General features: G+C 36.5%; 1 protein-coding gene and 1 non-coding gene across 2 annotated transcripts in view; one reads left to right on the top strand and one right to left on the bottom strand.

Annotated features, from left to right (window-relative positions):
- RAB11A (RAB11A, member RAS oncogene family) overlaps positions 1-718 on the bottom strand; it is a 14,062-nt gene extending 13,344 nt beyond the window's left edge. Inside the window, exon 1 of the mRNA XM_039865258.1 lies at positions 531-718. Within this exon, the coding sequence (XP_039721192.1) occupies positions 531-570 (40 nt within the window). The 5' untranslated portion in view covers positions 571-718. The remainder of the gene's footprint in view (positions 1-530) is intronic.
- Positions 719-1,043: 325 nt separating this feature from the next.
- TRNAQ-CUG (transfer RNA glutamine (anticodon CUG)) lies at positions 1,044-1,115 on the top strand. Its single transcript has one exon. It is a non-coding gene; the product is annotated as a tRNA-Gln (tRNA).
- The last annotated feature ends 24,208 nt before the right edge of the window (positions 1,116-25,323 follow it).

The following is a 25,323-nucleotide window of genomic DNA, read 5'->3' on the forward strand; positions in this document are numbered from 1 at the left end:
AGGGGCTGTTAGGAGACGCACGCAGAGTAGCAACTAGCCAGAGGGGAAAGGGGGGGCAGATAAAATTTTTTAAAAAGACCGGTAGTGGGAGTCTGCGCTGAAGGCAAGGTGAGGAACGAAGGGAAGGGAGGGTCAAAGCGATTCAGGAAGGGGAGTAAGCCGGACAGGATGCATACTGAGGGGGAGGGGGCGCCAAATCCGAAAAATAGATGGTGGGAGGAGCGACCCCTTTGAAGGGGCCCTAGAACCCGAGAAAGACGATGATTTGGAAGAAGACAACCCGCCGTGAGAAGGGCACCGGTGAGGGGCTCTGACGCTAGCAAAGGCCTATGGGGAGATGTGTGGCGAGGACCCCCTGTCTAGGGGAGGAAAAGGAGCTGAGCTGGGAGACCGCAAGACAAACGGCACAGAGAGGGAAGGGCTGAGCGAGGCCGATTTCAGTACAAGGGTAGCCCCCACGCCGGTCCCCCGGGAGAGTCCTGGGCCCGCGAACGAGACTCGGTGGAGAGTGGGAGAGCCCATGACCTCACCTTTGAAGAGGTAGTCGTACTCGTCGTCGCGGGTGCCCATTGCGCGGCCGAGGAGCTAAGGGGCGGGAGCAGTAGTGGTATCGGTGGGACCAGGGGGCGTCGCTGCAGGGGTAAACCGAGTGCAGAGCTTCAGCTGCCGGACCGGGTGAAGAACCCCTCCCTGTCGCTACGCCACTTCCGGCGAGCTTCAGGTCCGTAGGGGAAGTACTTCCGGGGGGCGGAGCCCCGCCTCTGTGCCCAGGAAGCGGGGCGCGCGAGACCACCGCGTAGGTCTTCAAATTCTTACCTTCCCTTGTAGGCCCAGAAGAGAAACTGAGTCCGTGGACTCTCAGCTAACCACACCCCTGGTGGCCACCCACCACATTCTTAGCGGCCTCGCCCTCGTTCTTCGCGCTGTCCTGCCGGAACCCGGGCTCTGGGGAGCGCGTTAATCACGTTTCTGATGGTTAGGTTTGTGGATGGGGCGGGGTTCTCTAAGAATTAGAGAGCTGAAGGCGGCCCCACATGTGTGGCGGTTCCATGGTGTAATGGTTAGCACTCTGGACTCTGAATCCAGCGATCCGAGTTCAAATCTCGGTGGAACCTACACCGCTTACTTTTCTTCCGACCAGGTTTTTAAATTTATTTGTTTACTAAGTAATTGTTATACAACTGCAGTATATATCACCTTTATCGCCTTGAACTAAGTAAGGAGAGAATTTCAAAAAATTTGACCTTTGCCTGCGAAGACATCATAAATTTTCCTCGTCGATTCTGTATTCTGTCACCTGAGTGATTCCTAAGGAGACTTTTCATTTTTTTTTTTTTAACTTGGGCCCTCTGCCTCAAACCTAATTGAAAAGCTTCGATGAAACTTGATTCTTTTTGCTAGAATTTTCAAACTCCAACGTGAATTCTGGCAAGGGCAGGCGCTTTTCACTCCATTTCTCGGAAATCTCTCAAACTATCCCAGGTCATTCAGAGAATCTCTCCTACCCTCCTCAAGATTCATCAGGAACTTCCTGAACCCCAATGTCAATCTCTGAGGCTAAATCATTTATATAATTAATTTCATTTAACAAGCAGAGCTAAGGATGGCGATTTCTATTTTAGTGGAAATGTGGATACTGAGAGGAGTGATTTGCTGAAGATCAGGCAGCAGGGCCCCCCTGTATTTGAAGAGTTTTGTTATTCCAAAAAGCTTTTCCTATTTATTGCCACACCCTCTATCACCTATATGCAAACCCTCAATTTAGACTTTTGAAACAAGGGTGCCTTTAACAAACAAAATGATGGCTACCAAGATGTCCGCTTCCCAATCCTTAGGAACGGTGACTATGTTGGGTTACGTGACAAAGGGAAATTAAGGTTGCAAATCAACTGATTTTAAAATACTGAGATTATGCTGCTTCTCCAGGTGGGTCTAATGTTGTCACAGGGGTCCTTAAAAGTGGAAACAGGAGGCAGAGGAGGTCATGTGATGTGAGAGGACCTTGTAAAAAATAATTTAAACAGCCAAATTGGGAGTCGAAGCTGCCATCCCAAAAGAACTACCTTGAATATCTTATTCCTCAACCCTTTGGGTTGTTAAAAGCTAGGCAAAATAACCTTTAGACTGGGCCTAAAGCACCATCGTACTCCAAACAACTGTTTGCAAAGCTAACAGAAAAGCAGACACTATGATCACTGGACTGAAAATTAAAGTTATTCTTTAGAATTAGCATCACTTTGTCAGATTATCTGCACCTAAAGAAACGTCTTCCTTCTATTCGTGTAATTTTTCCCCTCTCCTTTCTCATAAATATTCCTTGCCTTCACTTCCTAATCAGAACACTATTTGGGTTTCTTTTTGAATCAGAGTTTTTGAATAGCTATTCTTTTGGATCTCAAAGGCTTGTTGTCTCTCACCTTGGCCTTTTATTTTTAGGTGAACAGGCTCGTTTAAAAGAAAAAAGAAGAAAAGGGAGAAAGGGGGAAAAGAAAGAAAAAGAAACAACAGGTCATGTCACTTAACTGAAACTTGACTAACCTAATTGCAGTTTCAACCTCTACCAGGACTAGAATTTTAAACCAATCAGTCTGGAATTTCCTGATCAATAATAATGTGAGGTAATCTGAATGATGTAAACAAAACCCCTGCCATTTTCTGTCCCCAAAAGAATGTGACTTGGCCTAAAAGTAATTCATTCTTTTCCTTTGGTAATAATATCCCCCGTCATACCCTTCTTCCTATAAAAGTTTTCCATTTTGTACAACCTCTTGGAGCTCCTTTCTGGTTGCTAGCTGAAGTGCTGCCTGATTCATGAATTGCTTAATAAATCCAATTAGATCTTCAAATTTACTTCGTTGATTTTTGTTCTTTAACAGCCTTGACTAGCTCTTGTGGTTTGAAGATGGAGGAAGGGAGCCAGGAGCCTAGGAATGCAGAGGCTTCCAGAAGATGGAAAGGCAAGGAAATGGATTTTTCTCTAAGGCCCCCAGAAGAAATACCGCCCTTGATTTTGTTCCTTTCACCAAGTTTGTAGTAATTTGTTACAGCAGCAACAGAAAAAAACTAATACAGTACCATTTTCAGTGCTTTCTGTGACAGTGTAAAGCAATAGAAGGTTTATCTAAGGCCTAGATGCTGCCTTGTGCAAGGGTGAGCTTCTCCACAACAAGGGAGAAGCACAACATTATTCAAGCAGCCAAATATGATTTGTACTACAGATTATTTATAAGACACAGTCCTGGCACTAGTCAGGTGGGTACACAAGATGGGCCCTAGAAAAGTGGAATATCAATAACTATACAGTTTTGAGTAACTAATGAGAGTTCTGGTGATAAGTGCCACAGTTCAGAGACTGAGATAATTAGGAAGAACTCCCTGAAGAAGGAGGAACTAGCATTAACCCCTGAAGGAAAAAGCAGGGAAGGGAACTCATTTTGGGAAGTGAAGGAAATTAGATAAGAACATGTTGACAAGGCCATTAATGTCAGAAGAATAATTATAAACTTTTTCCTTTAAGTCGTTTCTCAATGTGTATTCTGAGAAGGTCAGTAGTGTTCCTTAAAAGGATTGCATGGTCAAATAAATTGAGAACTACACACTGTCTCTCCCCATCCCCTTAGAAGTTCCTTAGTACACTGGCATTTTAAAGACCACCTCTCCACTCTGAAGAAATTTTTTTTAACTGTGTTGAACGCAGACAGCATTTACCAGATTCACTAGACCACAGAACTCTTTTTCCCAAGGAACCCTTGCTAGTACCTCTCTGTAAACTGGGGGAACCATCAAATATTTGTGGACAGAGGGTTTTTCTTAGGAAAAATAAGCTAGCTATGGACTGCAGGAAAGGGGTAAAGAAAGACTGGAAGTCTGAATGTTAGTTAGAAAGCTATTAGAATTAACCAGACTCAAATAGAGATGGGGTATAGCTATGGGAATAGAGAAGTAAGAAAAATCAAAAGTTGTGGAAAAACATGGTGAGTGGATTCCATGGACAGAGAAGAGAATTAGGGTTTTACTTTCTTGAGTTTTTGAGAAGAAAGGTAGTAATCGCTTAATGTATCTTTTTTAATCTCTCAAAAAATATAGGAATTTAATGTAAATGACTTAAGTAATACAGAAATATAGAGTAAATCCTTAAAATCTTCCTCTACTTCTATTCCTACTTCAACCCCAGAGATAAAACTACTACATTTTCTTTTAATACACAGTCACGTGCTGCATAATATTTTGGGGTCAAGGACAGACCACATTTACGATGGTGATCCGTAAGATACTGTATAGCCTTCGCATATAGTAGGCTATACCACCTAGGTTTGTAGAAATGCACTCTATAAGGTTTGCACAACAATGAAATTGCCTAATGATGCATTTCTCAAAATGTATCACCGTCATTAAGCAACACATAACTGTTTATAAAATCAGATATGCATACTGTTCCTCACCTTGAAAAATCTTTTCATATCAGCCTGTACAGACTTATCTCGAGGTAAGAAACATCCAAACCTGTAGAGAATTTTAATGAGTTTATTTGGGCTGAACTAAAGGTTTGCACAACAATGAAATTGCCTAATGATGCATTTCTCAAAATGTATCACTGTCATTAAGCGAAGCATGACTATTTATAAAATCAGGTATGTGTACTGTTCCTCATCTTGGAAAATCTTTCCGTATCAGCCCGTACAGACTTATCTCGAGGTAAGAAACACACAATTGCCAGGAAGCAAAATCTCAAGAAATTGAGCAAATGCTCCAGAGAATGGATGTTTTGCAGCTTATTTTTTACATTACAGTCATAAGAGGAGACAGAAGTAGAGTTACATGAAATCCATTGCTGGTAGATTAGGGAGGTGGGAGAAAGCAAAGCGGGATTGGATAAAAAGTAAAATGGAGAGACATAAACTTCTTTTACATTGGTGGGTATAGGAAAGTTAATAATTAACATTGACTGCATATAGAGATGGTATGCAGGGGACAAGAAAATAAGGGGTTCTGTGGTCTCATTCTCTGATGCAGCGGGTTGTGCCCTGAGCGGTCTGGAAAAGGATTACTCTGATATTCCAAGAGTTATCTATCTTATCAAAAAGACAATAGCCTCACTTAAGGTAATAAATAATCTTTGTTAAAGAAGTTACAGGCCCATGATGTGACTACCTGCCATGACCTGCTTTTAGTTAGGAAGTTTTATGTTCAGACCATCCTACATGGTTACTTTTGGTCTCTGAATTTGTGGAGCCCACCATGCTGGACCCCCCCGAACTTTTCAGGTTTAGGCCCCTTTTTCATCGACACTTATTTTCTGCATAGTTTTCCTTAGCAAGGATGTACCATAGTTTGTACAACCATTCCTTTTCCTTTACCTTTACCTATGGATATGGTAGATACTGAGGGCTCACTAAATTAAAATCTCTTCTTAAGTCATTTCTTCTTTCCCCGCTTCCCCTTTAGAGGCTGGAAAAGCCGAATATTCATTTTTCCAGCTACTCTGGAATATTTTATATAATAGTATAAAAATGTAGTTTTAAATTTTGCACATCTGGTTTGCTCAACAATTTCCACTTTCCTGATAACCAGTGAGTATAAACACTTTCTCCTATGTTTATGAACCATTAATATACTGTGAATATCCTTGTTAATTTTCTTGTCGTGTTGTTTCCTTATTGATGTGGAGGATCTTTTTATATTCTGCCTTTCAATCCTTTGCTTGTTATATATGGCACAAATATTTTCTACAAATATACCACCTGATTTTTAATTTTATTAATGATGCTTTTTTCCATACAGAAGTTTTAGATTTTTAATCAAATCTCTCTCAGTCATTTCTTTTATGACTTCCAGGTGTTGCATTTTGCATACGAAGCCTTCTCCACAACAAGATTATTCAAAATTTTTTTCTTCAAATATTTTTATAATTTTTTACTCCATCTGGATTTATTTATATTGAGGACAACGTGAAGTAGGGATCTAAATTAATTATTTTCACATGGATAGCTGGTTGTTTCAACATCCATCTTTTTCCCACTGATTTGAAATACTTAATTTATTATAAATAAGTTTCACATGTATAAATGAATCTGTTCTTGAATCTTCACACCATACCTCTGGCAGCCACTGCTCAGATGTCCCTCCAAGACAGAGCCTATTGTGAGAAGCGTAATTGGCTGACAGTCTCCAGCTGCCATACCTCCAAGATCCACTACAATGTTCATGCTGAAGCCATGCTCCCTCTAGTCTTTTGCCAGACAGTTATTGAGCACAGTAGGGGTACTAGAGCTGGACCAGTTCTGTCCAAAATAGGGCTCTTCTATGGGAAGTCTTTCCTTTGGAGCTCTCCATTGGCCTGACTGAGATTTTCTCAGAATTTCATTACAGTATGAGGCTCTTCCTACCCAATCCTCCTTCCTTCCCTTTCTCCTTGCATAGGTGTTGGACCTAAATTGTGATCTGAAGGCCTTGCTTTCCCTTTTGTCCTTCACAGGCATTTCCCCCAAATGAATCTCGTATTCTTCTAATTCATCAGGTATTGGCTTCTAGAGGACCTGACTGATACAGTCCTACTGCTCAAGTTTTCTATTCCTATGCTAATATCACACTGCTTTAATTATTATTGTTTTATAATCTATATTGATGTCTCATATGTGGTACTAAATGAGTAAATATTTGTATAGTGTTTAGAATAGTGCCTGACACATAATAGGAACCATGTGTATTTGATAAATAAAAATAAATATAGCAACTCCCTTTCACTTTTTTTTTCTAAACTTAGACTATTTTTAAGGACCTTCTTTTTCAGAGGAACCTTAGAGTAAACTTAAGTTCCGCAAAGATTCATATTGGGATTTTGATTAGGGTTTCATTATTAATCATTAAAAATGCTTTTTCTTTAGAAATGAAATATAGAATTTGGACAGGATGTACAAAAATATGAGAATCTGCCTGTGAAGGTAAACAGAGATAACTGAGGTTTAATATAGTTAGAAGAATGATTAACTGAAAAAAAGTGAGAAAAAAACAGGAAAAGAGCAAAAATGATGACTTTAGTTTCAGGCATGTTTAGTTTAAACAGTAGGAGAACCAAAAGAAAATATCCAGTCAAAAGCTTGGAAATATAGATTTAGAAATGTCTTAGCCTTAGACTATGTGGAAAAGCAAGAACTGGAATACATCCTACCCTCCACAGCCTGGGAGGCAAATTTACGTGATTGTTGAAAACAAAGTGAGGACTGATAGGTCTGTGTTTAAACTCCAGTTTAGCCATTCACTGTATCACCTTTAATAATCCACCTACTCATGCTGAAGCTCAGTTCCTTATCTGCAAAATGGGCACAAACATGAAGATCAAAATAACATGTATTGTTCTTAGAACCACACCTAGCACATAGTAAATATTCGGTTAATTCATTGGGTCTCAACCGGGGGTCATTTTGGTCCCCTGGGAATTTGATAATGTCTGGGGACTGTTATAGTATACAACTGGGAGGTGTCTTTGGTGTCAATGGTGGGTAGAAACAAGGGATGCTGCTAAACATCCCACAATATATAGGATAGCTCCCCCACAAGAAAGAATTATCTGGCACAAAATATCAATAGTGCCAAGGTTAGGAACCATGAGTTGATAGCAAGGATTAGCCAGAGGCCAGGTTAGCAGCATCACCTCTCCATCCTACTTCATTTTCAAGAGGCTGAACATACTCCTCACACCCCAGGAATAATGCCCAGGACAGACATACTTCCCTTCAGTATCCCATAACACTGAGTCTAGGGATTCACCAGCTTGACATGTGGTAGATATGTGGTTCCTGTTTATTAAGTAAACAGAACTCAGTGTTCTAATTCTTGACCCAAAAGTATTTTTACGATGTCATTCACTTTGTAGCCATTTATGAAACTCATATCAGTTTCATGTACTTTTTTATAATTAGGTTTATTTCACATAAAAAATTTTTTGAGAGAAGTAAACAGACCTTATGAAGTGGTCAAATTTGTTTCCTGTGCTTTTTATCTTTTCTTTTCTTTTCTTTTCTTTTTTTTTTTTGCTTTTTATCTTTACTATTGAGTATATTATAAGGTAACAAATTGTATACAAGATCAGGAAATTCTCAAATTAGATTCTATCTGATTATAGTTACTACAGCACCAACTAGTCTTTAAAAATGTTAAAAATAAATATAAATATATTTAAGTTATAAATATATATAAATGTATAAAATACATGTAGATAATAAACAGCTTAATATTTATACCCAAATGCTAGCCAGCTTAATTATAGATTTTTTCCAACATTGCAAAATATGAATCAGAGTAACTTCTAACTTTTATAACAGTTTACTCTTCATATATTCTTAGTCTCCAAAGTTCAATACTCATAAATTATATGGCATAGTCATCTTTCAAATATTAAAAGGAAAGACACTTGAGAGTTAAAAGATAACCCACAGAATGGAAAAAATACTTACAAATCACATATCTGGTAAGCAATTAATATCTAGAATGTATAAAGAACTACAATTCAACAATAATAGGAACAACCCAATTAAAAATAAGCAAAGGATTTGAATAGACATTTCTTCAAAGAAGGCATACAAATGGTCAATATGCACATGAAAAGATGCTCAATCTCATGAGTCATTAGGGAAATGCAAGTCAAAACCACATGAGATACCACTTCATACTCATTAAGATGGCTATTATTTAAAAAAACAAAAAACAAAATAACAAGTGTTAGAGAAGATGTGAAGAAATTCGAAAACTTGTACATTGCTTGTGAGAGTGTAAAATGGTGCAGCTGCTATGTTAAACAGTTTGGTGGTTCTTTAAAAAGTTAAACACACGATTACTATATAATATGGCAATTCTACTCCTAGGTACGTACACAAAAGAAAGCACAAACTCAAAACAGATACTCGTACACCAATGTTCATAGCAACATTATTCACAATAGCCAAAAGGTGGAAACAATACAAGTTCCATCAACGGATGAATAGATAAACAAAATGTGTTATAGACTAACAATAGAATATTATTCAGCCTTAAAAAGGAATAAAATTCTGATACATGCTACAGCATGGGTGAATCTTGAAAACACTGCTAAGTGAAATAAGCCTAGTACAAAAGGACAAATACTCTATGATTCCACTTATATGAGGTACATAGAATGAGTAAGTTGTTGGAGACGGAAAGAAGAAAGGGGATGGAGAGCTATTGTTTAATGCAGGAGTCCTCAACCCCTGGGCCATGGACCGGTACCAGTCTGTGGCCTATTAGGAACTGGGCCACACAGTAGGAAGTGAGAGGCAGGAGAGCAAGTGAAGCTTCATCTGTATTTGCAGCCGCTCCCCAGCACTAGCATCACTGCCTCAGCTCTACCTCAGATCATCAGGCATTAGATTCTCATAGGAGCACTGGTTCCTGGGGCCAAAAAAGTTGGGGCCCAGTGGAATAAGTGCAGAGTTCCTGTTGAAATGAAAAAGTTCTGGAAATGGATAGTGGTGATGGTACCAGTACAACATCATGAATGTACTTAATGTCACTGAACCACCTACAATGGTTAAAATGGTAAATTTTATGTTATATATATATATATCTTAATGCACACACAAAACTAAAAGGAACTGGATCTCAGTTTTTTAAAAAGTAGATAAAAACGGAAACAGAAGGTCAGGATAAAAGGGCAGATAGTGACACAGGCTACTATGAGTTCCTCAGTCTTCCCAGGATCCCTGTCATTCTGGGGCTGTTTGCCTTTTTCCTGACAGTCTCTCAGAATTTCTATGGGTTGGCTAGCTGTCTAGACCAAATTTACCTTGTCCATACAGCCCATAAATGATACCCCCACACCTCTGAAATTCCATCACAGAGTCATTTCTTTGGAAAAGTAATGATTACCAGCCCCCTTTCCCCGCCCACACTCTTACCTTGGACCCGTATGTGTGGTTATTTGGTTACCACTGCCCCACATAAAAGTGTATTGCCTTTGGCATTGTGGGATTCCATCAAGTTCATGCAATCTCCCACATGCATGCTCACTTAGAAGAAAAAAGTACCAGACCACCATTTTTTGTTTGTTTGTTTCTCAGTTGTTTATTTGGAAAAAACTAGTAATATAAAAATAAAAATACCACAATACTAATTTGGTCAGGGAGAGCAAACAAAAGAGAAAGGTGCACTTTTAGATATAGAACCAAAATTTAGAACAGAATAATTACTGGATAGCCCAGTCAATCCACTCATATGTATTTATCCAAAAGACAGGAAGGCATATCCACATAAAATTTATATATGAATGTTTATAGCTGACTTATTTGTAATAGCAGAAGACTAAAAATAGCCCAAATGTCCATCAATGGGTGAATAGATAAACAAATTTTGGTATATCCACACAATGGAATACTACTCAGTAATAAAAAAGGAACTACTGATACACACAATAAAGTGTATGAATCTCAAAATAGCCATGCTAAGTGAAAGCCACAAGAGAAAAAATACATATTGTATGAATCTATATAAAATTCTACAAAATGCAAGCTGACCTATAGTAACAGGAAGCAGATCAGTTTTCTAGAGACAGAATAGGAAAGGGAGAGAAGAAAAGGTATGAGGACATTAGCAGGGATGATGGATGGATGTTATCTTGATTGTGGCGATAGTTTCACAAATGTATACGTATATCAAAACTCATTGAATTTCACACTTAAATGTGTGGTTTATTGTTGTTGTGTTTTTTGTTTTTTTTTAAAGAGAGAGCAAGAGAGACAGAGGAGAGCAAGAGCACGAAATAGCAGACAAAATGTTCTCCCTCATCTCTAATGTTCTTGAATGCAAGGTTGGAATACGCAGATGCCACAAAACAAAACAAAACAAAACAAAATTGCTGCTCCCACCCACACTAAGTCACCCCATGTTTCCTTTACCATATCTCTGAGTAGTGTCCCTTTCCATTCCTATTGGTCTGGTCTAAATCCTCCTTCCCCATTGTTAGGTTACAACCTAGTCCTACCGTGAATCCAAAATGCAAATGGCTGCCAGAATAATATTGACAAAGGACACCTCCAACCACATGATTCCTATTATCCAGAGCCATCATTAGAAAATCTCTATATCTATACCCATGCCTGAAAACAAAAGGCTATAAAATAAAATGTTGGCCGTGGTTATCCATGGGGAGTATGAATATAGGTGATTTTTTATTTTTTATTTTTTGCTTATCTGGTTTCTATATTTTGCAGTAGTTTTTTAAATAAAATATCCTTATTTGTTTTGCTTATTACAAAAGGAATGAATATTCATTGTAAAATATTCAAACAACATGAACAATATGGGAGTATAATAAAATTGCAAAGTGAAGCTTATTTCTTTGTTTCCACCAGCACTGTGGTTGCCTTCCCAATACCCACCCCATCCCTCCTATCCAGGAAGAGCCAGGCAGTTTGAGTGGGATTATCACTACCCACAGCTCCAGCAGTGGCTTCTGGAATGGTCTAAACCAGAGATTCTCAAACCTAACATCCAAACTCTGATATTGTAACAAACATTTCATAAAACTGCCTTACCATCCTGACTTATAATCTAAGAAGAAATAATAGGAAAATAATTTTTTAAACGATATGTGCTTGGGCACAACTATAATAGAAGACATAATGAAGTAGTTAGAGGCTTGGTAGAATCACCATTCAACAAACAGTTATTGAGCACTATGTGGTGGGCATTGTCCTAAGTTTGCTGGGGATTCAGACAGAAATCCCTGCCTCATGGAGCTTACATTGTAACAGGGTGGAGGGATATGAACAACAAATAATCAACATAATACAGAGTAAATTATATACTACATTAGAAGGGATAAGTGTTATTGCAGAAAAAAGTAAAACAGGATAAGGGGAAACCAGAGTTCAGAGCGGTAGGAAAGTGGGTAGCTGGTTACAGTTTCAAATAGAGTGGTCAATGCAGGCCTCACTAGAAGGTAACAGTTGAGCAAAGATTTGAAGGAGTTAAGGGACTGAATCATGTAGATATCTAGGGAAAAAGTATCCAAGCACAGGGAATAGCCAATGCAAAATTCTAAGGGAGAAGCTTGTCTGGTGAGCGTAGAGCTATTATAAGTGGCCAGTGACATAAACTGGAGTGAGTAGTATAAGAAAAAGCAGAAGTAGGAGAGTGGTCAGAGAGGTAACAGAGCCAGACCTCGCAGAGCCCTCATAGGACATCATAAGGCTTGTACTCTCAGTAAAATAGTGTGACATGAGGTTTTGAGCAGAGAAGTGTGACATGATCTGGCTTACATTTTATTTTATTATTATTTTTTTGATATATCTTTTTATTTGTTTGTTTGTTTGTTTGTGGGGTTTTTTTTTTGTGTGTGTGACATTGGTTAACAAAATCCAGTCAGTTTCAGGTGTAGAATTTAACAGTAAGGCATATATATATTGCTTTGCGTGTTCCCCTCCCATAGTTAGATTTCTTTCTGTCACCACATATTTGACCTCTTTTACCCCATCTACCTCTCCCCGCCTTCTCCCTACCCTCTGGTAACCACTAGTTTATTGTCTATGTTGATGAGTCATCGTTTGTTTGTCCTGTTCGTTTGTTGCTTTTAGGTTTATATCCCACATATAAGTGATATCATGTGATTTTCAACTTTTTCTGTCTGGCTTATTTTACTTAGCATGATTATCTAGAGGTCCATCAATGTTGTCACAAATGGCAGTATTTCATCTCTTCTTATGACTAATATTCTACTGCATATATGTACTACAGCTTCTTCATCCAATCATCTATCGTAGGACGCTTAGGTTGCTTCCATGTCCTGGCCACCATTAACAATGCTGCTATGAACATTGGTGTGCAAATATCTTTTCGGATATGAGTTTTCAAGTCTTTGGGGTAAACACCCAGTAGAGGGATTGCTGGATCATATGGTAGATCAATTCTTAGTTTTTTGAGGAACCTCCATACTGTTTTCCATAGTGGCTGTACCAATTTGCAGTCCCACCAGCAGTTTCTCTGTATCCTCTCCAACATTTGTTATTATTTGTCCTGTTGATAACAACTATTCTAACAGGTGTGAAATGGTATCTCATTGTGGTTTTGATTTGCATTTTCCTAATAGCTAGCAAAAATGAGCATCTTTTCATATGTTTGTTGGCCTTTTGTATATCTTCTTGGGAAAAGTGTCTATTCAGGTTCTCTGCCCATCTTTTGATTGGACTGTTTATTTTTTTGTTGTTATTGAGTTGTATGAGTTCTTTGTATATTTTGGATATTAGCCCTTATCGGAGGTGTTGCTTGAATATATTTTCCCATTCAGATGGTTATCTCTTTACCTTGTTGATAGTTTCTTTTGCTGTGCAGAAGCTTTTTAGTTTGATGTAGTCCCATTCATTAATTTTGATTTTACTTCCCTTGCCTTTGAGGTCAAATTTATAAAATCCTCTTTAAGTCCAATGACCTACATTTTAAAAGGAAAATCTGGCTGTTCTGTTGAGAATAGATTGTAAGGTGGAAGCAGGGAGACCAGTTGGGAGGTTGTTACAAGAATCTAGGTAAAAAGTGAATGCAACAGCTACAAATGCAGACTAATATTCAGTACTGTATTTCATAGAATCTAAGATGTCTTTGATTGGCAGATACATCTTGATTTCAGAGATAAATTATGCAGTGTGAATTGCATTATGCAGTGTGAATTGCAATAGGCATAGCTGAACTGGTGACTCAAATACCATAAGTGTTGTTGGTTGTTGAAAACGTGATTTTTCTGAAATAGTGAACAACCTTTGGTAAAATTCCAAATGAAACAAAGTACTATTTTCTCTCAATTTACCCATAATTCTCACATCTTTAAATTCAGCTTATATTAGGAACATGCAAAATAGTTCATGTTTATATATAAAATGGAGTTAGGGCCTAGGTTTAGGTTACTATAAACAGGTTTTATAAATCTACATTAATGTCTAGCAAGACATTAAAAGTCATGTAAGATGTGGGAAAATTCTGTGATGTATTGGACTGTCCCCTAAGTTATCAGAAATCTAATTATCTCTGGCCCACATTCTCTAAATGCCCAATCACTGTGACAACCAAAACTGCTTGCTAAATTTACAGAGAGGTCCCTAGAATGTGATGCCAGCATAGTGCATGATTTGGGAACAGTCACGTGACCATCCTATTATGGTCCAGTCAGAGGGAAGCCCTGGGCTGTTGGGTGAGGGGAGGGAGACACCATGAATGGGCTGGGCCTGAGGGAAGAAACCCATAGGCCTGAATGCACCAGCTACCACCACCAGGGGGAGCCAGCCTTAGGATGAGGATTTTAGCTTCTTTTTTTATGTAATATTTTATTAAATTGTGGTAAAATATACAAAACTTTACCATCTTAACAATTTTGAACTGTACATTCACATTATTGTGCACCAATCTCCAGAACTCTTTTCATCTTGCAAAAAGAACCTCTATACCCACTAAACCACAACTTCTCATTCCCTTTTTCCCCCAGGCCTTGGCAACAAACCATTCTACTTTCTGTCTCTGAGTTTGATGATTCTAGATACCTTGAATAAGTGGAATCATACAGTACTTGTCCTTTTGTGTCTGGCTTTTTTCACTTAACATGTCTTCCAGAAGATTTTACCTTTGAAAGCAAAGGGCAAGACAGAGGAAAAGCCGGCAGCCGAATGACATGGTTTAATCCCTGCCATTAGCCCTTCACCAAAGTATACTTTACCTCTGAGCATTTTTGTTACTTGGCCACCTATTATTTAGGCATATTTGTTTCTAATTTTTATCACTTGCAAATGAAAACACAATAAATGATACCCTCCCCTTCTTTCCTCAAATAGTATTAAAACTTTGGTGTATTGTCTTTCAGGCTTTTTAATATACAAATAAAGATATGTATTTTATTTTTACATAAGTGAAATTCTATATACTATTAAGCAACCTAATTTTTTCTCTGACAATTTTCAATATTAATAAATATAGATCTAGCTTAAATTCTTTTAGAGCTCCACTGTATGGATGAACCATAGTTTATTTAACCAATCTGCTATTAGTAAACACTGAGAATCTTCTCACTGTTCTGATACTGCAAACATGCCATTGTGAACATCCTCTGCACATTTACTTCCTTTGAATACATTTCTAAAGGAAATGCCTTCCCAGTAGTTGTACCAATTTCTATTCCTAATAATAATTTACAAGTTCTTGATTCTCTATATATAGTCTTAAAAATGTGGAGTATTGTCCATAACTTTCATCTTTGCTAATATATAAAAATAATACTTAACTTTTATTGTAATTAGGAGTTCTCTTTTGCAAGTGAAGACTTTTAAAAATGTGTATCGGTTATTGTCATTTCTTTTTTTGTGTGTATTATCTGTTCAAATCCTTTGTCCATTTGTCTACTTGCGTATTGATTGTTTACCTAATAATTCATAAAAGCCCTTTATAAAATCAGGGATATTAAATCTTTGTCAATAAAATACATTACAAATATTTCCACTAGTTTGTTATTTATATTTTAATTTTTTAAATGGAATCTTTTCCATATAGAAGGGGTTTTTTTTTGCATTATTTTTTCTTACATGAGTATCCAATTGTCCCAACATCATTTATTAAATAATCCACCTTTCCTCACTGTTTTGAAGTGCCATCTTTATATTTTAAATCTCCACACTAAAACTCCATAGTACATGGATCTGCTTTAGGGCCTTCTATTTTATTCTATCAGTATTTTTTTATACTCAAGTGTCAGCTGCTTTTTACAATTCTTTCCTTTCTTTCAAAATTTTCATGGCTTATCTGGAATTTATGCTTTCCATTTGAACTTTAGAAACAATATGAGAAATTCCAAAGAATCTATTAGGATTTTGTTTGGAATTACATTTCAATTATGGATTAATTTGTGAAGAAATGACTTATTTTTTTTTTTTTGATATTGACTTTTTCCTTCTGGGAACATTTATATCTATTGTTCAAGTTTATTGTATGTATTTTAGTAAAATTTTACATTCTTTCTGAAAAGGTCTGACACATTTTAGATTAAGTTTATTCAGAGGTATTTCATAGCTTTTGCTATTAATATGAATCAAGTATTTTTATAACTGGCATATGTGAGTGAGTGTGTTTACATACAAACCTATGTAATATATATCCCCTTAGCCACCATACTGAACACTTCAAAATTTTTTTCTTCCTTTTTGAAGTTACCTCAATAGATAATAAAATTCTCTACAAATGATTTTTCCAAATCTCTTTCAAAAGTTATACCTTCTATTTATTTTTTTCTATTGCAATAGATAGGGCTTCCAGAAAAACATTTAACAGTAGAAGTAGTGACTGGCATCTTTGCCTTGTTTCCTTTTTTTGAAAATAAATTTTATTGAAATATAATTCATGTACCATAAAATCTACCCATTAAAATGTACAATTAGAACACTAAGGTGGATTCTAAAGGCATGAACAGCTGGAAGCTGTCAGCTAACTATAGTCCTTGCCTCTGACTGAACATAGTACTTTTTGCCACATTTTTGTTGTAATATCTTATGCATATTATCTCACAAAGTTTGGAATATTCTCTACTTCTTAAAGTAATATTTTGAATCCCCCGAAGTACCTAGCACAGCTTCTTGCCCATGGTAGATCCTCATTAAATATGTGTAGAATAAATTAATAAGTACCAATCCATTAAGTTCAGGATCTTTAGGTAATTCTAGGCGGGAAAGCATACAACACAGCCTTACCAGTAGTGTGCTGGTAAATGTTTAACAATTGGTTCTTGGAAGTACTGATTTCTAGTGTTTGCTGATTTCCAAGGTATAAATATTCTCACCATGGTCAATTTCAATACCCACGTGATGTTAACCAAGATGTAAAATTCCTGAAAGTTTAACAATCAGTCTTTTCAATCTGATACAAGCCAGCTCTATCTAGTACACCACTGGTCCTCACCTTCAAAAAGTTTCTTTTTGTTTAGTTTTTCTTTCCTTTGGGTTTTTATTTATTGAAAGATAAAATAGAATAATATTAAATGCAGTTTAAAAAAATAATTCACCCATAATTCAACTACTCTAACAGCTAATATAACTCTTCATTTTTCTGTGTTCTCTCCCAGTCTTTGCTTTACGCATACATATTTTAACTAGTAATCATTCAATTTAAAAAAATATTTTATTGTGGCAACTTTTAAATATATACAGAATAAAACAATGAACCCAAGAACCCATGTACCATTACCAAGCCCCCAAAACATTAACCTGTGGCCAACCCCATCCCATCTACAGCACTAGCTACTTGCCCCCCAACCAACATTTTTTGAAACAAACCCCAGACATCATATCCTTCCATTTGTAAATATTTCAGTAGTAATCATTCAATGTTTCTTTCTCCTTTTTTCACTTGTAGTCTAAGGAAGACAAAGACATAAATAATTCAACTAAAAAATATTTAAGTATTCTGATATTGGCAGTGAGGACTGATTTGGGGAATAAGGGAGGAGTGTCTAATAGCTACAGCATCTGAAGAATTTAACTAATGACTATTTTCTCTCATCTTTCTTTCTGTGATAAGGTAAAATAGAACCTAACTAAAATTCTACGTTATTATATACACACCAAATCACATATAACATGGACCAAGTCACAGTGTCTCTACACATGAAAAATACCCCTTGAAACAAATTTTATTTAACATAACTAAATCTCATGGCAGTCATTAGTTATCTTCTCCAATATTAGCTTTTTAAAAAAGGATTTCACTATAACCCCCTTGGATATATTTTATTTTTTAAACTTTCCATCTGATTATTCGTTGGTCCAAGACAAATTACTGTCTCCTTCCCTCATTCCATTAATTTATATTGCAGTGTCATGAATGCTGTCATCCCTCAGCTCTTTAGAGAAGAGTAGTGTAGAGGAGGCAACATTGAAATTTGGCAAACAAGAAATCCTCATTATTTCCACATTTACTGTATATGGCATTTGACATTCTAGAATTGTAACTAATGGTAAACTGGGGACTGTCCTTATTAGTTTGATAAGCTCTTAGATGATTAATTACAATTCTGGGCCAATACACTATCTCTCACCCTGGCTCTACCCTGTAAGGTAGATTATATTGCACTAAATCTGCAGATGAGAAAACCAAGACTCAGAAACACTTACTCAAGATCAAATATTAAATGTTAAACTTTCAGGAATTTTACATCTTGGTTAACATCACGTGGGTATTGAAATTGACCATGGTGGGAATATTTATACCTTGGAAATCAGCAAACACTAGAAATCAGTACTTCCAAGAACCAGTTGTCACTGTGGTGGATCCAGGATCTGAACCCTAGTGCATCAGTTGGGGTTATTTGGTTGCAAACAAAATAAATTGGCTAAGTTCAGCCCAAAAAGAGAACATTAATTAGAGGGATATTGAACAGCTCACAGAATGAATGGGAAGATGGAGGAGACAGGGATAAAACCAGGGCAACGGAATGACCCCATCCTCTATTTGAGAAAATATGAACGACTGCTTTTTTCATCCTTCAGTCATTTTGTTCAAAATTCAAATTTCATGGAAAGAGACTTCAGTTGGTATTTAACTTCAGAAGGAGAGCAAGACATGCAATTTACTATTCCATGAAGAAGCCCCATGCTGTAGAAGTAATTCCTCAAATGGAATTCAGGGTGCAACTTTGAAGGGGGAAATAAATGCTGAGTGGCAAAAAAGTTCTGTGGAGACATCTTGAATGCACTTCGAGGAAGGATTTGTTGCCCCCACTATGGGAGTGTTGCTTGGAGACAGCCTTCAGCTGTCAGTCTTTCAGGAATTGCCTTGGCTGTGGAGAGCCACCTCATCCATGGTTACATCCTTCAAGGAACAGCCCATATCACTGAAGTTAGAATATAAAGGCCTGGCCATTTCAGCCTACTGTTGAGACAACTCTGTAGGGCCTTTTTCACTCTAGAGCTCCCTGTGGGACTAACTGAGGCTGTTGTAGAGCCTGCTGTAGAGCCTGCAACACAGCTCAATTTTTCCCTGTACCCACTTCTGCTCCCCACCTCTTCTTTCTATAGGTCTTGATGCTAAGATACTTTTAAAAAATAATCATCCCTAATGCTAAACTCAGTCTCAGAGTGTGCTTCCTGGAGAACTCAACCTGTGACATCTCCACTTACCAATTCTGTCTGACTCCAATGTCCCACATTCTTACCCCATCCACTAACTGTAATTGTGTTTCATTATGTCTTTTTTCAATTGTGTTAAGATACATAAAATTTAGCACTTTAACCATTTATAAGAGTACAGTTCAGCAGCATTAAGTACATTCACATTCTTGTGCAACTTCATTATGGTTTTTTATGAGCCTTTAGAATTACAGATCCACAGAATATTAGAACCGGAGAAGAGAGAGATCTTTACATGCTAAAGTATGCAAATCAAACTATCAAAATTTAGCAAACATAAAGAGCGAAAAACAGGGAAAGGCTGATGAAGCGGGGTGAGAGAGAAATAAATAAAGCAGGCATGTCCCCGCCCCCCATGGCAAGTGAGCCAGACGTATAAATCCACTGCTCCTGCAGGGACCCCAGTTCCCTCCTGCCTCTCCTAGGCAGGAATCTCTTCATGCTGAGGGTGACTGTGGATTTGGGGTTTGTATTTTGCTATAACCTGTCACCAAACACAAACCAACCACCTCATGTGATCTCAATGAATTAACAGTGATCTGCCCTGCTACTAGAGAAAAAATTGTCTTAATAAAAGATGATGTGTCAGGGATGGCTCGAAGCCTTCCCAAAGGATTTTCAAGGGTAATTTTGACTATATCCAGTTTTCACCTTTTATTCTACTCTTAGAACCTCACCCAGGTAAGATACATCTCCCTTTACATTTGCCTGCATTATGGTAGCCCAGCATTAACTTATACCAAAAATTGTAAAAAAAAGGAAAAAAAATGATAAGCAGAAGCACAAGAGAAAATGATAAACTGAAAGAAGTTCTTTAATTAGAGTACTTATGGGTTTCCCTGCTCATAGGACTCTATAGCAGCACCATCCAACAAGAATATAATGCTAGCCATGTAAGTAATATTAAATTTTATAGTTAGCCATATTTTTAAAAAAGTAAAGAGAAACAAGTGAAATTAATAATGTAATTCATTTAACACACTATATATCTAAAATATTGTTGTTTCAATGTGTAATCAGTGTAACAATTATCAATGACATATTTTACATTTTTTTCATACTGTGTATTTTGCACTTACAATGCATCTCAATGATCTGACCACATTTCAAGTGCTCAAGGGTCACTGTGGCTAATGACTTCCATATTTGATAGTGCAGGTCTCGAACTTATTCTCTGATAACAGAAATCTCTCATTTCTTCAGAAAGTTTGGTCTAATTGGGTAACATTTGAAGGAAAGATGTGGAAATATATGTAGCTCTATATCAAAACTTTACATACCAGAACTGAAGAAGATTTCCATGCATCCTAGATTTAAAAAATGGGCAATGGTCTGCCTGTTGGCAGAGTGGGAACCCAAATCAATCCTACAATGTACCCTTAGCAGAGGGAAGCAACATTTCCCAGGGCAGAACATGAATCAATAGTTTCAATTCCCCAACAAGTAATGAATCATTAAGATTTATTCATTGCAAGGATAATTCAAAGTGCCTTCCAATCAAGTCAGTAAATTATAGACAAGAAGTCTATTCTTCAAGCCTCACTGCCTTCCATCCTGGAGGAGAAAACAATGGTTAATAGAGAAGGCATGAAAAAAATTTCCAAGTATTGAACTGTTGATTTAATTTAAAACAACAAACTCTACTTTTTACAACATAAATGAATGAAAGTAAGAGTTCAGTTTTTATGCTTCAAAACAAAATTGGAATATGGAACTGAAAATAGCTTTAATAAAAATGAGACATTTTAAAAGCTTGAACTCCATTCTACCAATTCTATGCCTACATAATACCAAACAAAAGAAAGGACTGATTTATTCATATACCTTTAGGCACACACATGACACACACACACACACACACCCACAACTTGGCATCTGACGCAGAAATCTTGAATTAAAAATTCAACAAAAGTTCTTCCATAATTAGTGAAACCTGCAAGGTCTTGGCAGTAGCAAACTGTGAAACTAACCTGTTGGAAACACCTTCAAAATCCATGGCAAATAGAACTCCATGGGAAATAACCCTGATGCAAATAAGCTCAAAGTCAAAAATTACAAGTCACATAAGGAAATAAATCACTGAGAGGGAGATTAAAAGGAGAGAGAGAAACAACAGGGGAAAAAAAACCCAGGAAAAATGTACTTCCAAAACTCAAGATTAGAACAATCTAAAGAGATTTTAAAACAAGTTTTAAAAAAAGTTAAGAAAAATGTATAGAAAAACAAGACACTATATAAAAATACCAATATTATAAAAGAACCAATTAGAAAGTTCAAAAACAAACAAAAATAATTATTGTGAAAACCAATTAATGGACAGATTACACATTATATTAGGCATAACCAAAAAGAAATTAATGAATTAGATGTTAGATAGAAAGAAATGATCAAAAACGCATCACAAACAGATAAAGAGATTTAAAAAATCTTAAAAATAAATCATAGACATGGAGGATAAAATGAGAAGATCCCACATATATCCAAAAGAAGTTACAAATAAAGAAAATGGGGAGAGCCAGTATTTGGAGACACATGGGTGAAATTTTAAAGATTTGGTGTTTTAAATTGAAGTCCACCAACCAAACAGGAAAAATAACACACCTTCATCTAGGCACATCCAAGTGAAACTGTTGAACATCAAGGTCAAAGAGAAAAATCTAAAAACTACCGGAGAGATGATAATCTTATCTTCAAAGGCATGACTACTTATTAGACTTGGAGCAGACTTCTCAAGAGCAACAATTGGCTCCCGAAGACTGGAATATCATATCCAAAGAGCTGAAAATATCAGACTCTTCTACACTCTTATTCAAGACATTTCCAGATATACAAATATGTAGAGTTACTTTTTACAGGTCCTTATTGAAAGAGATACTAAAGGATATACTTAGCAAGAAAGAAACTGAACTCTGAAAAAAAGAAATAGGTGCAAAAAGCAACTATGAGCAAGTGAACTGGTAAACATACTGGTAAACCCGCAAATAGCTTAAAAAGAATAACTAGCTGATAATGTATTACTAATTAAAATAAAAAAAGAAAAGAGGCAAATATTCTGACAGATGCACAAAGTTATAAAATCACCTCATAGTTCAAAAAGTTACAAATACATAAACAAATGAGAAGATACAATTTCATTAATTATTCATTTTAACAAAATTATTTTCTACTAAATGTTTTAAACATGTCATTAGCCAGATCACTAGGTATCTACTATCTCTACCCCATCTCCAAAGACCTTTAGTTATAAAGGAACAACAACAACAACAGAAATCAATAGTCTCATTTCAAAAGCCTAAATTTTAAACATCATTCTTCTGGGTGCTGCACAAGGCACATTATCTAGGTACAATCCCAACATTTTAGGAAAGAGGAAAGCAATTCCTTTCCACTCTCAGGCCACATTTGGCTCTTATCTTAATTACATCCTGAGATTTGTGACTAATAATGTAAATAATAGCATCTGGATTGAAAGTCTTTGTTAGTGATAGCATAAGAGCCCTCAAGATAGGAATGATTTTCTGGGACCATTTTTTCCTATAGAATGTGACATTCTCTACTTTCCAAGAGTAACAGTAAAGATTTTTCTAACCGAAATACAGGAAAATATGATTTTAAGAACATCTGTATTTCTCAACTTGAGATAGGAATAAAAATATTTTAACTGATGATTTTAGCTATGTTTACCTTTGATATTACTAACTCAAAGGTATACATTTTTAAAAGAGGGATATCTTTGTGCAGACATCATCTTTTGTGTATCTATCTCTGTGTATAAAACTCTAGGAATTGTGTTTTAATTTTTAAAAGTACACATCTATTCCTGTGCCTTTCTTTCTTTGTACAACTCCATGTCTCTGTCTTAAAAGAAATCAAGACTTTCTGCTTTTCCCTTTTTTGCTCTTTTTATGCCTCTTTCTACTCTTATTTTCTTTCCTTATCTTCTCTCTATTTCTTTCCCTTAACTTTACAATATTGAAAAGCATTTTAAAATGATTTGTTTGAGAAGTGATACAGAAGAGTACAAGCTTCAGATCACACGGACTGGGATTCAAGTCCTAGTTCCTCACTTCCAAGCACTGTGGACCATAAGTAAACTATTATCACCTCTAAGCTTCATTTCCTCACCTGCGAAGTGGAGAAATAAAGCCTGCCCCAGACTTGTCAGGATTACCTGAGATAAAGTATGTGAAACATCCAATATGGAGTAAGTATCCAAAAAATACTGGTCCACCTTCATGCTCAAATAGGGATTTATGATCTTTGTTTTTAATTTTGAGAGCAAATAAATGAAATGTCTATTTCTCAAAAACTTGCTTTATACTTAGCAGACCTGAACTTAATTTCTTCCGTTAATAATTAGTGGGAGTTTTGATGGAAAATCATATCCCACTCATCACTGTTTCCCAAATTGTGTTCCATAGAACACTAGTATCTTCTTAGACATTAAGTTTGTATGCTGTATACTCTTAGATTCGCAGTGCACACTAGCCTATTAAAAGCAACTCTTCAAACAATTTCTGTGAGCAACTTTAACTCAGTGTTTTCCATCATTAGTTGACCATATCCATTTTTCATGTAATATCTATTAACATCCTGCAAACATCCAAGTAACCCCTTTTAGAAAATGCTAATCGAGAGAGAAGGGTGGACTTCTATACACTTCAAACAATTTCCCATAAATACAACTTCTTTCAACAGAGAGGTAAGAGCTAAATAGCATCCAATTAAAAATATATTCCTTGGCAAGGGCCTAAAGAATTTCAATTTAGTGTTTTGGATTGTCTTGGTTTTGACTGTTTTATTCTATTTTTTTTTTTTTTTAATATGGCTATCAGTCAAAGGACACTAGCTAAGTGCACTTGCAGAGTACCAATCACAACGACAAATCACGCATGCTCTTTTTTTAAACCTGAGTTTTCTTGTCACAAATGTGGGAGATCAGAGGCTTTTTCACAGGCTTGCTGCGGGGACACAATGAGATCACTGATATGAAAGCGTAGTCTACACCAGAGCAGTCTAGACTGATTACAAAATAATACTCTTAGGATACTGTCAATTGTGGGAGTGAAAGTGAGGGAGGGACATTTAATGGTTCTAAACAGAAATAATCATCACTGCCTAATTGGACAAGGGGAACTCTTTGAGCTCAGAATCAAATAACGTGTGATTTTTCTTTCCAAAGAAATAAAGGTACACAAAACACTCAGATTAGATGACCCAGGCCTGGAGATACGGGATGATTGGAGGAAGAAAAAAAAAAAATGCACTGCCACCTATCTCATAGGTTGTTGTAAGGGCATGGTAAACATACAGTAAAGGTTAGCTATTATTAGACAGCAGCAAATACTGTGCTGTTTGAGAAAGACATATCTAAGTATCTAATAAAAGGTACAAATGCCCACCTATAGAACTAAAATTAGGCAAAATACCCTCAAAATTACCAGAAAGAAAAAAAATCCAAGGAACACACAGAGGATCTACTGAAAGAGAAAAATGAAGATATGCCAAGGAAGCATAAAAGTAGAAAATAAGATTGCTGAACTAAAATTATACATGATAATTAAAATAATAAACATGAATGAGATGAACTTAATGAAAGAAAATACTCAAATTGATCGAACATACTGAATCAGTCTACAAAAGCCACATCTGAAACCAGAAATTAATAAAATCCAATGCTGGTGATAGTGGGGTAAGGATGTTCTTAAACCCAGTGTTCGTGGGAAAATAAGTTGATATAACATTTCTGGAAGGAAGTTAGCCTAATTGTATCAAAATGTAAAATGTACACTCTATTGTATTGAGCTAGTCCACTTCCAGAAATTAGCCTGAGGAGTAAAAGGCACAAAAGCAAAAAGCTGAACAGAGGATGTTTATCATTGTGTACTTTATGGTACAAAAAATGCAAACAACCTAAATGCCCAACAATAGAAGACTGAGCAAATCATGGTTTATAAATATCCTGGATGGTTGGTGAATATTAACAATCATGGTGTTTATTTATAATTATTGAGTTGGATATCCATCCACTGCATATTCTGAGTAAAAATAGCCATTACAGAAGAACACGTAAATTATGATCCCATGTGTGTGAAACAGTACACATATACCTCTATGTGTATATACTGCATAGAGTTGTCTAGAGGATGTTCACCAAAACTGT

This window comes from Pteropus medius, unplaced genomic scaffold, assembly GCF_902729225.1.
Source record: "Pteropus medius unplaced genomic scaffold, Ma_sr-lr_union100, whole genome shotgun sequence".
Lineage (NCBI taxonomy): Eukaryota > Metazoa > Chordata > Mammalia > Chiroptera > Pteropodidae > Pteropus > Pteropus medius.